The sequence below is a fragment of the Elephantulus edwardii genome, unplaced genomic scaffold (genome assembly GCF_000299155.1).
Source record: "Elephantulus edwardii isolate Elephantulus edwardi_28Jun2011 unplaced genomic scaffold, EleEdw1.0 scaffold00001, whole genome shotgun sequence".
NCBI classification, from domain to species: domain Eukaryota; kingdom Metazoa; phylum Chordata; class Mammalia; order Macroscelidea; family Macroscelididae; genus Elephantulus; species Elephantulus edwardii.
The window spans coordinates 36,294,294-36,306,838 of NW_006399751.1; the positions used below are offsets into that span (position 1 = coordinate 36,294,294).

The following is a 12,545-nucleotide window of genomic DNA, read 5'->3' on the forward strand; positions in this document are numbered from 1 at the left end:
TCCAAGCCGACTTGAATCCATAGAACTTTGGCTTCAAAGGCTACAGTCAACAACAGCAGTATAAACCATTTCTTTGTTACTTCTCTGAGCTTTTCCTCACAGACAGAAATATTTCACAGGCTATGATCTTTTCTTTATCTGCATTATTAGTCTTTCATGCCATGGTGCTGTTCTGCTTCTTCCTTATGCATATTCATTTTCCTTTCTTTTTACCCAGTTTTGGACTATTTGTCTTTCCTTTCCTTTATGTGAATATCTATTATAGTTGGTGAATATCTATTCTAGTTGGGAACCAAAATGTAATCACACTGTTAAGTAGGAAAATGCTGGAAAAACTAGTATTAAATAGAACAGAATTAATATGTGTTAAAGTAGAACTTAATGAAGCAAACAGTGAGAGCACTTCAGTTATGTTGTAATCATTTGAAATCTTCACTTAAATGGAATGGTTCTAATCCATTACTATGTCCTTTAAGTAAGTTTTTTAAAAAGCAACACTTAAACAAAGCCATACCTTATTCTGATTCATTCTTTCTCTTTTTTGACTTACTAGTTACCCTAAAACTGTATTTTTGTTATTTTGTATTGCAGATGCTCTGTGTTTCAGCTTCATCAGAGATTAAATTGTTGCATGTGGACTAATCTGGAAATCTTAAAACTGTCTGGCTACCACAAGACAGTATGTGCAAATTTCCACCAGGAGACATCTAACAAGACTTTTGGAACACAATTTATGTAAGTTATAGACACACTCTTTCAGTCTTTCCTTTTGAGTTTAGGAAATGTATCTGTTTTCATGAATATAGGTATGTGTATCTTTTTATATTCATATGTGCATACCAATGAACATTTTCATGTTAGCCTAGTGGTAAGAAAATGCAATACCAAAGGCACGTGGTTCGAATCTCCCAGCTGCTCCATGGGAGAAAGATGGGCAGTCTCCTTCCATGCAGTTGATTGCCTCTGAAAACCTACTGGAGGGTCAGCTGTGAGTTGGTTTTGACTCAATGGTACACAACATCACCACAGATTCATAACATCACTTATTCTTTCTTTCCTTCCTCTCTTACTTCTACAGATATTCGAGTCACTGTTCTTGTTGTTGTTAGGGCCTTTGAGTTGTCTGCAATTCATAGTGACCCTATGTACAACAGCCCTAAACCCTGTTCTATCCTGTGCTAATCTTATTGTCTCTGACACACCTAACCCCATTACCCTAGTCACTGAATCAATCCATCTCATTGAGGGTCTTCCTCTCTTGCACTGTCCCTCCACCCTACCAAGCATGACGTCTCTCTCCAAGAACTGGTCCCTCCTTGCAACATGTCTAAAGTATGTCAGATAAAGCTTCAGAATCCTTGCCTCCAAGGAGAACCCTGGTTTAACCCTTGCCAGGATGACCTGTTTGTTTTCTTAGCAGTCACGGCTCAAAGGCATCAGTTTGCCTTCTGTCATCCCTAGTCATGGTCCAGCTCTCTGATGCATAACAAGTAATTGAAAAGATCACGGCCTGTATCAAGCAAACCTGTTGGAGAGGTCTCTGACAGCACACTTTCCCTACTATGTGAAATGTGCAGTTCTCAGTCAAGAATATCCAGAGACAAGACCACTGGTCTTGCAGAGCTTGTGCTTTAGTGGAGAGGCAGACAAATAAATAAATAGTTGCTCAAATACATGTAAAATGCATACCCTGGTAAGTGCTGTGAAGAGAGGTCACATAGAACTGTATGAGCATGTCACTGGAACATACAGGTCAGAATAGGTACCGTAGAGGGAGTGATTCTGCAGCCAAAACCTATGATGGGAACTAAGGGTTAATTGGTAATGGTGGGAGAGATGACAGGAGGATGGAAAGTACAATACATACAATGACAGTGTTTTTTTTACTTTGGGATGACACTTTTTTTAGAATGACCACTGTTGAGAGAACATTTAGCTTAAACCATACTCTGACAATTAATTGTAATCATACTCATAACTAACTCATAACTCATTACGAGTGAGTCAGGACTGACTCTTATCTGACCTCCTTGAAAGGCTGTAAATCACTTGAGAGGAGATTACTCATCTTTCTCCTGCGGACCTGTGAGTGGATTTGGACTGGCAGAGATGCTGCCTTTGGGTGATGCCAGCAGAGTTCCCTGTAATCATGCTAGGAAACAGCAAAGCAAAGAGCAGCTCACAAGGGAGCTTACTTTCTTTTCTTTTCAGGTCTGAAGTACTCCTCAAACCCTGACGACCACCGTGAAGATGGAATTATGAATATGGCAGCTTTTCTACAGGGCTTTGAAGAAAAAGTGTTAAAGAACGACAGTTTTGAGGACCACTTGAGTCAAGAGAAAAAGAAAATTCTGTTCTCCTTCTGTGAGGTTTGCAATATCCAGCTAAACTCTGCAGCCCAGGCCCAAGTCCACTACAATGGCAAATCCCACCGAAAGAGGATAAAGCAGCTGAGTGATGGGCAGCCCCCGCCCCCAGCTCAGGGTTCGGGGCCCCCGTTGGCCAGCCCCAGCACTAACACCAGCACAGGTAGGAAGAAGGCCCATGGCTACTGTTGGCTTCTGGGAGAATATGATTCTCTTCTAATGAATGAAGAGTTCAGCAAGACCAGGCTTTAGTTTTAAACTATCAGCACTATAATATATATTCTTCCTAAAGGCACAAACCAAGAGCAGTGTGTTACTTCTCAGTATATTTATTATTTTTTTATTATTATTGTTACTACTACTACTACTTATCTATTTCTCTATTCCTGTTTGTGTATTAACTGTAGACTCTCTGTGTCCTTACCATGTGTGGACATTTCTAAAGTATTTTGTAATGTGTTTAATATATATTGTTGCTGTTGTTGTTGTGTACTGGAGAGTCAGAAAAGACTCATAGCTGACCTTCCTCTAGGTTTTCAGAGGCAGCAAATCACATGGGAGGAGATTGTCTTTCTCCCACAGAGCAGGTGGTGACTTCGAACCTCATGCCTTCGGGATTGCAGTGCAGTATCTTTCCACAAGCTATTAGAGCTTCCTTTAAAATATATCAATGATGTCAATTTCTTACCCCCTTTGGAAAGCAAGGCTTCCTTTGGTTTCTTTCATCTGCTTTCTGTTGGATAGTGTACTGCCTGGTATTGTAGTACAACTAAAGCCTTATCAATAAGTTATCATCCTACAGGAAAGGAACATTAATCTTGCATGTCAGAGTTGTCGCAGTTTTTCATAGCTGTGTCACCAGTGTGTAAATGGGGTGGAGTGCTCACCTCGGAGCACCGGTAATCACCATCACTTCCCTCTTGCTTTTCCTGTAGTCTGGATAAAAGGAGAAACTTGGACATTTTGGCATTCTAGCCTCTGCCCTGACTTCTCAATATTCTCTTAAACCTTTTATCTTATCATTAAGCAAGGCTTCCTCCTCCACACTGCTTGGTCATTGGATGGCTTCACTGGAACAAAACTAAAGACAAATGTGAAGTTTATGGTTATTCATGGTGGAGATTTCTCAAAAAGTGTGATGCCTTGACTGATGAAAAACTGAAGAAATGTTAAATTTGCTGTTATTCATGGTGAAGATTTCAGCAAAAAATGCAGTCATCCGATCCAAATTTATGTAGGAGGTCAAAATATATTTCCTTAGTGGCTAAGCTCCAAATTCCACTCTACTGAGTGTTTGCTCTGGTAATGAGACCTTGACTTTAAGGGAGATACCAGAGAGCTGGTTGTTGGCATTTTCACTCTTGATTTTGCAAAGTAATACCATGACCCATTTTAACCTCTGTGAAATTATGTGTGTGCTGCAAATAAGAAGAAAGGTCTTTGTCGTCTTTGTATTTCAAGTTAAACAGAACTGCTTACTACCCCTACCCAGTAGAAGTATTCATTTTTTTTCAAATGTTTTCTCCAATACGTACTTACTGTGCTGTAGAAGAACAAGATGTAGGATACACGCTGGTAACAGTGAAGAGTTATATTTTTTGTTTATTTATTATGATTATAATTATGAATACATAAAGGAATATTTTTATGTATTAAAATATAGTTTGTGGTAAGTTAAAAACTATATCAAAATCGAGGACCTCTGGGACAGAATGTATTATGTGTTGCATTGCTGTCCAAAAAGTTAGTCTGAATCTGCTAGCTACTCTGAGGGATAAAGAGACGAGCAGTCTCCTCCCTGTTGATAGACAGTTTCAGGAACCCAATAGAGGGTTGTCAGTAGTGGGAATCAACTTGATGCCACAAGATATACTTAAATCATGAAGAAAATAATGAATGAGAAAAAGTTTCAGTTACATTGTTTAAGGTGTATATAGGATCTCTGGTATGCTGTGGTTAAGACATTTGACTACTATCCCAAAGGTCAGTGGTTCAGACCTGTCACTCATCCCATGGAATAAAGTTAAGACACTCTCTTTGCAACCTGGAAAACCTCAGGCCAGTCTACTCTGTCCAACAGGGTCTCTGTGACCTGAATTTGAACCTGTGTCAGTGGGTTTTAATGTTAAATATTATATGTGTATGTAAACTATAATTAACCTGTGATAGATGTAGTAATAAAAATCAATATTAATTTAATATTTTGTGCCATGTTCTAGTGTTTTTGCTAGAATGAGAGTTTCAGAAGACTTAATTGTGCTCATACGAAACCTATACTTAGACCAAGAAGCTGTTTTCTGAACAGAGCAAATAAACACATATACTTTAACATCAGGAAAGGCGTGTTTCAGGATCGTATTCTTTCTCCATATCTATTTAGTCTGTACACTAAGCACATCATTCAAACAACTGGACTTTATTAAGAAGAATGTGGTATCAGGATTGTATAAAGATTCTTCAACAACCTGCTTTATGCAGATGACACAACCATGCTTGTAGAAAGTCAGGAGGACTTGAAACACTTACTGCAGAGGATCAAAGACTACAGCCTTCACTGAGGATTGCATCTCGACATTAAAAAAGACAAAAATCTTCACCACTTGACTAATAAGCAATAGAATGATATAGGGAGTAAAAGATTGAAATTGTCAACCACTTCAGATTACTGACATCCATAATCAACACCCTTGGTACCAGCAGTCAGGAGATCAGGAGATGTATTGCATGGGTAACGTCTAATGTCGCCAAACCATTGAGGAACAGTGATACCAACTTGAAGACAAAGGTCTTTTACATTACTTGCTATGCATCTGAGAGCTGGACAATGAATAAGGATGGCAGAAGAATTTATGCCTTTGAGTTGTGGTGTTAGAGAAAAGTACTGAATATTCTATGGACAGACCAAATAAAATAAATCAAGAAAAAAGATCCAAACAAAAACCCCCACTTATATCTTGGAAAAAGTGCAGCCAGAGTGGTCCTTAGAGGCAAGGATGGTGAAACTTCATCTCACATATTTTGGGCATGTTACTAGGAGCGACTATTCATTGGGAAAGGCTATCTTGCTTGTGAAGGGTCAGTGCAAGAAAGAAGACCCTCGCTGAGATGGAGTGACACAGTTATTGCATCACCGGACTCAAGTGTGCAGGGATGATGCAGATGGCACAGGGTAGAACAAGGTTCAGATCTGCTGTGCATAGGGTTGCTATGACCCATACTCTACCCAGCAGCACCTAACAATAACAATGACCTAACACTGGATGAATTTTCTCAAGATTCTCATAAAATACTGATATGCCCGAATTGCACACTAGGATTGAAGGCATAAAAAAAGAAAAAAATTCCCAAGTTCATAAAGCCTGTAAGTGACAGATCTTCAGTTCCAACCATGTTTGGTTGATAATAAAGTCACTTTTGTTCATTACTCGTTTTCTACAACGCCGTGTTGTGTTACTGTGTCCTGTTGAGTCATAACTGACCCATAGCTGACCCTCCAGTGGGTTTTCAGAGGCAGTAAACAGCACAGGAGATTTCCCATCCTTCTGCTTAGCATCCTGTAGATTTGATCTGCTTGCCTTGGGATTGCAGTGCACCTTCTTACCGCTAGGCCACCAGGGCTCCTGAAGCAAAGACACACAGTTAAAATTGAGACCTCTGGTCACTTCAAAGCAAACTGTCTCACTTTGATGAGTCTTTAAAACCAAAATCCGAGCTGGTTACTGTTGAATCAGTTTTCATTCATGGATGCCCCCCATGTGTTACAGAGTGAAAATGAGCTCTGTCTTGGCTGTGTCCTTTATGGAAGCAGATCTCCAGTTCTTTCTTCTGCTGTGCTACAGAGTGAGTAAAAAAGCCAATCTTAATGCCAGTAATAGGTGATTGCTAACAACTTTCAGTATACGCAGATCTCTAAAAACATACAGAAAATAATATTGTTGTTGTTGTTGTGTACTGTCAAGTTGGAACTAATCCACCATTAACCATTTAGTGATTTTCAGAGGCAGTTAATCACATGAGAGGAGAATGTCCATCTTTCCCTTGTGGAGCAGCCATATTAGAAAGGGAGTCCTAGATACATAGTCCACAGACAGTTGTGCTGCTAACTCAAAGGTCAAACCTCTCTGATGGTTAGAATCCACCAGTTATTGTGGAGGAGAAAGATGGCACATTGCTTTTTTGTGGAAAACTCTGTGATTTGCAGCCTCCAAAAACCCTTGAGACGGTCAGCTATGAGATGGTTTAAATTCCATGGCAATGAGTAAGTGATTCTATTAAGAAAAATCATAGTCACTAAGGGGCACCTGATACAGGCTGTGGTCTTTGCAATCATTTGCTATGCATCAAAGAGTTGGACAATAACTCAGGATGATAGAAGGATAATTGATGCCTTTGAGCTGTGGTGTTGGAGAACAGTATTGAATATACCATGAGCTGCTAAGAAAAAGAACAGGTTCATCCTAGAGAGGGTTAAACCAGGCTGCTCCTTAGAGGCAAAGATTCTGAAGCTTCATCTGATGTACTTTGGACATGTTGCAAGGAGGGACCAGTCCTTGGAGAGGGACGTCATGCTTGGGAGGGTGGAGGGACAGTGCAGGAGAGGAAGACCCTCTATGAGGTGGATTGATTCAGTGACTGGGGTAATGGGGGTAGGAGTGTCAGAGACAGTGAGATTGGCACAAGATAGAGCAGGATTTAGGACTATTATACATAGGGTCACTATGAGTCACAGGCAACTTGACGGTGCATAAAAACAACAGCAGCAGCATCATATAGTTTAGCTTAGGATATTAATATATAGTAAAATGTCTAAGAAAATGAAATTGCTTTGCAAGTTTCATATTAGGCATAAGGACAATTTTTGTATGTTGGTATTAGGTGCCATGGCTCACAGAACCCCTGTCATCAAGAGATCTTAATCTTGCAGTACCCAGCATCATCCTCACAATCTCTGTCATACATCCTCAAATTCATTGTTGTAGTCACTGTAAATCCATAGTGAGAGTCTTCTCTCTTTCATTGTTCATTGATTTTCTACCTTTCCCTGTAAGATGTATCTCTCCAGTGACTTGCTTCTCCTCAAAATATGCCCAAAGTGAGATGAACTTTTACTATCTTTGCCTCTGAAGAGAACTCCAACAGTCCATGGTTTATTCACAAAATCGCAATTCAAAAGTGTTAATTTTTCAGTCGTTGTTATTCATTGTCCAACTTTCAGATGCATATAAAGCAGTTGAACTGTAAATTGCTAACTTCCTGATAGACCCCTTCATCATGGGTATGATTCTGTGAGGTTTGGGTAGCAAGTACAATAGATTTCAGACATGCAATACAGTAAGATTGCTATTGGAATTAGTTGAAATGGGTAGAAGAGCAACAGGGGTATGTTTGACCGCATGAGAATTAGATTTATGGTAGGGATGCTGATGATAGGGGCAGTTTCTTCCTGGGGATTTAGAAGAGGTCAGAATCAGACATAGCCACACTGCCTACACTCTTTTTTTACAACAAATATGATAATGACTGGATAATTAAAGAACTCAACAAAAAAGGAATAGATGTGACTTTTCAGCATAGTGCAAAGTATATACACAAAACCAAGAGCCAATACCATTATCAATGGAGAAAAACTAAAGACATTCCCTTTAAAAAACAGGAATCAGAGATAGATACCACTTTCACTACTTCTATTCAAAATTGTATTTGAAGTAGTTACTAGGACAATAAGACAAGAAAAAGGAAATAAGAGAATCCACATTGGCAAAAAGGTGGTTAAACTGTCACTGTGTGCAGATGAAATGGTAGTGTATACAGAGAACCCCAAATACTCACCGAAAATGTATTAAACCAAGTAGACCAATTTATTGGAGTGGCAGGATTAAAAAAATCAGTCTGCTATTAGGGGATACTAAAAAATACTGAGAAGCAGCAATGTCAGTCTAGAGACTAAGCTATCCTAGACTTAGGCCACGGCCTTCACAATTACTTGCTATGCACCAGAGAGCTTGACAGTGACTAAGGTTGACACTAAACTTGAATCAATGTTTTTCAGCTGTGGTGCTGAAGAGTCTTGAACATACCATGGACTGCCAAGAAAACAAATAGATTTGTCTTGGAGAGGGTGAAACCAAATTTCTCCTTGGAGGCTAGGATTTTGAAGCTCCATGCCACATACTTTTTTCATGTGACCAGGAGGGACTAGTTCTTGCAGAAAGACATCATGCTAGGAAGGGTGGAAGGACAGTACAGGAGAGGAAGACCCCGGATGAGATGGATTGATATAGTAACTGGGGCACTCGGAGTAGATGGATCAGAGTCTATGAGACTGGATCAGGACAGGGCAGGCTTCAGAGCTGTTGTACGTAGGGTTGCTATGAGTTGCAGGCAACTCAACAGCACATATCAACAATATGTGAAAAGCAGGGGATTTCTCTACAGCAACAAAGCAAGCACAGAAAAGGAAACAAGAAGTAAATAACATTTACAATAATCAACCACAAACTGAGATACTTGGGAATAAACCTAACTAGAGACAAGAAAAACTGTTATAAGGAAAACTACAAAGAAACATATCTGATACTTAACTAAATGGAAAAATACTCCATTTTCATGGATAGGAATATTGAACATTGTGAAAAATGACAATCTTACCCAAAGCAATCTACCTGTTCAGCGCAATCCCTGTATAGATACCAAACTTATTCTTCAAAGAGATAAAAAAAGGCAATTTTCAGTTTTATCTGGAAAGGAAAGAGATCCTGAATAAGCAAAGCTCGTCTGAAAATAAAAATCAAGTGGGAGGCATAACAGTCCTTGATCTGAAACACACAACACAGCCATAGGAACCAAAGTAAGCATGGCGTTAGTACAGAGACATACACACTGGCCAGTGGAATAGAATAGAGAAGTCATCCCATCTACCTATGGTCAATAGGTATTTGCCAAGAAAACAAAATTTGGCAAATAAAAAAAAAATAGATGACAACCTTTTCAACAAATGGTGCTGACAAAACTGGACATCTACCTACAGAAAACTTGATCCACATCTTATACCAGACACAAAAATCAAATCAAGGTGGATCAGATCCCTAGAAATAAAAGCCTCAAACCATAAGGATAATAAGAGACAAAATGGACCAAATTTAGAAACCCTAGCCAATGGCATAAATAAGCTTGCAAATACAACCAGAAATACAGAGCAAGGAGAGGATGAAATCAACAAATGGGACCTTCTAAAGATCAAGTCCCTGTATACGTCAAAAACTTTATCAGTAGGATGAAATGAAAACCTACAGGCTGGGAGGAAAACATTTGGCAATGGTGTTTCAGAAAAGAGTCTCATAACAAAGCTTTACAGAATACTAGAGGGCCTCCACAAGAAAAAGACTGGTATCCAGTAGAAAAATGGGCAAAAGACATGAAAAGACTTTTCACAACGAAAGACATTTGAATAGCCAACAGACGCATGAAGATATGTTCAGAATCATTGGCAATCACAGAGAGACACAAATCAAAATAACAGTGAGATACCATCTTACCCAGTAACACAGCAAAGTTTAACTGGATGGCAAGCAATAAATGCTGGAAAGGATACAGAGAGACTGGAATTCTCATCCACTTCTGGTGGGATTGTAAAATGTCACAACCACTCTGGAAGGCAATTTGGTGCTTCTTCAAAAAGCTGAACATAGAAATCTCATATGACCACATTCCTCTGCTAGGAATGTGCCCCAGGGAAATCAGAACTGAGATATAAACTAGATGTGTACACCTATGCTCATAGCAGTGCTATTCACAATTGCAAGAAAATGAAACCGGCTAAATGTCCATCAACAAATGAATGGTTTGAGACATTGTGTTATACTTACACAATGGAAGACTATGCAGCACTAAGAAATATTTTGTAAAATATAACATGGGAGAGTCTATAGAATATTATGCTGAGTGAATAAACTCAGATTCATAAGGGCAAATACTGTGTAAGACCAATATTGTAAAAGTAGAAAAATAATTGAGCAAAATGTGTATATCTATTAAAAAGTGAAAGCAGAAAGAGTGAAGAGGCAGAAAAAGAGGAAGGCAGGCAATGACTAGGATAGCAGATGTTAGTGGGTGGATGGGGGCAGTGAAGGAATAGGAAAGATTTAACGGGAAATTGAAAAAAGTGGGTAATGATAGGCATAGATAATGACAATTAACTATATAAAATACAGTGAATATTAATGATTGTATAAAACCCAATGTACGTGCATGAAACACAATGTATATGAATGATTGTATGCAAATCAATAAAATAGAGAAGAAAAAATGTATTTCTGAAAAATAATGATGGAACAATTATATATATTATGTTGTTGTTATGTGTCATCGAGTCAGAACCATCTTATATAGCTAACCTTCTGGTCAGTTTTCAGATGCTGTGAATTGTACGGAAAGAGATTTTCCATCTTTGTTCAAATGAGCAGCTGGGAGATTCAAATTGACTGTCTTTGGGTTTGCATGCAATTCCTTACTACTCAGTCACCAGAGCTCCCTCACCTATGTTAAACAGCAGGATGTTAGGCAGAACAGGCCTCAGTGCTGCCCAGGTCCACATACCTGTGGGTCAACTCTTGAGGGTCTCAGTTCAGTGAGGAGCAGACCTGACATAGTTGTATTTTTCCAGTCACTTACCTCAGCTTTGATCTATCAGACTTCTGTTTCCTGCTGGATGCCAACTCCCTTAACACCTTCTCTCTCAGCCCATAACTTCACACTTTCCTATGTTGAGGAGTCTCTTTGGTTTAGAAGATTCAGTTCTATTTATATAAACATCCATCTCATCGCCACATTTAGAGTAGGCTCCAGACTTGAGCCGAGAGTGGAGGGTGCCTGCTGCTCACTCTGCTCTCACCTGGCCTCCCCAGCCACACCTTCAACACAGTTGGGAGGGAACTGGGGAGGCATAGAGGGTGAGAGTTTCCTTGCCCAACAGCCTCACCAAGAAATGAGTGCTCTTCTTGGCTACTAATTGTTTTTCTGATTGTCTCTCTGTGTTACAGGTGATCCTAAAAGACTCTTTGCATGAAAGATTCCCATGATTATTGGGGTTTGCCATATAAAATCCAGCTTTATCTTTCAGCTTACCCCTGCCTAGTAGCAAAAGCCTCCTTTTTTGACCTTAGATGCCTCTCTTCTCCACACTGTGGCAGTCCTAGAGAGAGAACTTTGTTATTCCCATCTATGTACCAACTCTTAGTACATATTTAGAAGCCATCTGACGTCTAGCATTCTTCTTGAAAACTTGAAGTGATGAATCTCAGAAAAACAAAGTTGGGATGCGATGAGAGGGCCTTCCTTCACATTTCTCTTCCTCTCAGGCAGCTCCAGGCAGTTAGCAAATCTGGGATAAAGAGACACCCAATCAGGGAACAAAATATCAGTCTCCTCTTTCTGCTCATCATTTCTGCTTATTAAGAAATGGTCTCACTTTCTCCAAGATGCATTTGTTTTTTCTTTTGTTACTTCATGGGATATTCTATAATCTTCTCCAACACAACTCAAAAGCATAGATTCTTCTGTCATCCTTAGTCTACGTACAACTTTCAGATACATAACAAGTAATAGAAAAGAGAATGACTTGAATCAGATGCACCTCAGTCTTTAACCTGACATTATTGCTCCTTAACACCTTAGAGAGGCCCTTGACAGCAGATTTGCCCAGTGTATCATGCCTTTTGATTTCTTGGCTGGTGGTGCCAAGGGTATTAATTGTATATTCAAGAAGATGAAATAATAGACAATTTCAATCTTTTCTCCATCTATCATGATTTTGGTGGTTGATCCAGTGGTGAGGAATTTTGTCTTCTTGATGTTGATATGAAGGCTATAGACTTTGATCTTTATTGTAAAGTAGCACCCACCTATTTTTATAAGCTATTGTATATACTTCAAATTTTTAATGTTATAGGGCTTACAAGGGTTTATTATTTTTTTACAGTTTGTATACATTTTGTTTCAAACAATTCTTAATTCGTATTGGGTTTCATACAGTCATGTCCATTCATTTTGTTTTATAAACTCAATCACCCTTGGACCTTGCCCATCATGACCCAGTCTTTTCAGTTCCCTGCCAGATCCTTCCTATTTTTTCACTCCCTCCTTCCACCCACCAAACTGTGTAACCCTGTGTTCACCCCTACC

General features: G+C 39.3%; 1 protein-coding gene across 1 annotated transcript in view; it reads left to right on the forward strand.

Annotated features, from left to right (window-relative positions):
• Positions 1-2,220: 2,220 nt before the first annotated feature.
• The window catches only part of ZNF385B (zinc finger protein 385B), a 458,430-nt gene continuing 448,105 nt past the window's right edge, over positions 2,221-12,545 (forward strand). Inside the window, exon 1 of the mRNA XM_006878783.1 lies at positions 2,221-2,529. Coding sequence (XP_006878845.1) covers positions 2,259-2,529 — 271 coding nt within the window. The 5' untranslated portion in view covers positions 2,221-2,258. The remainder of the gene's footprint in view (positions 2,530-12,545) is intronic.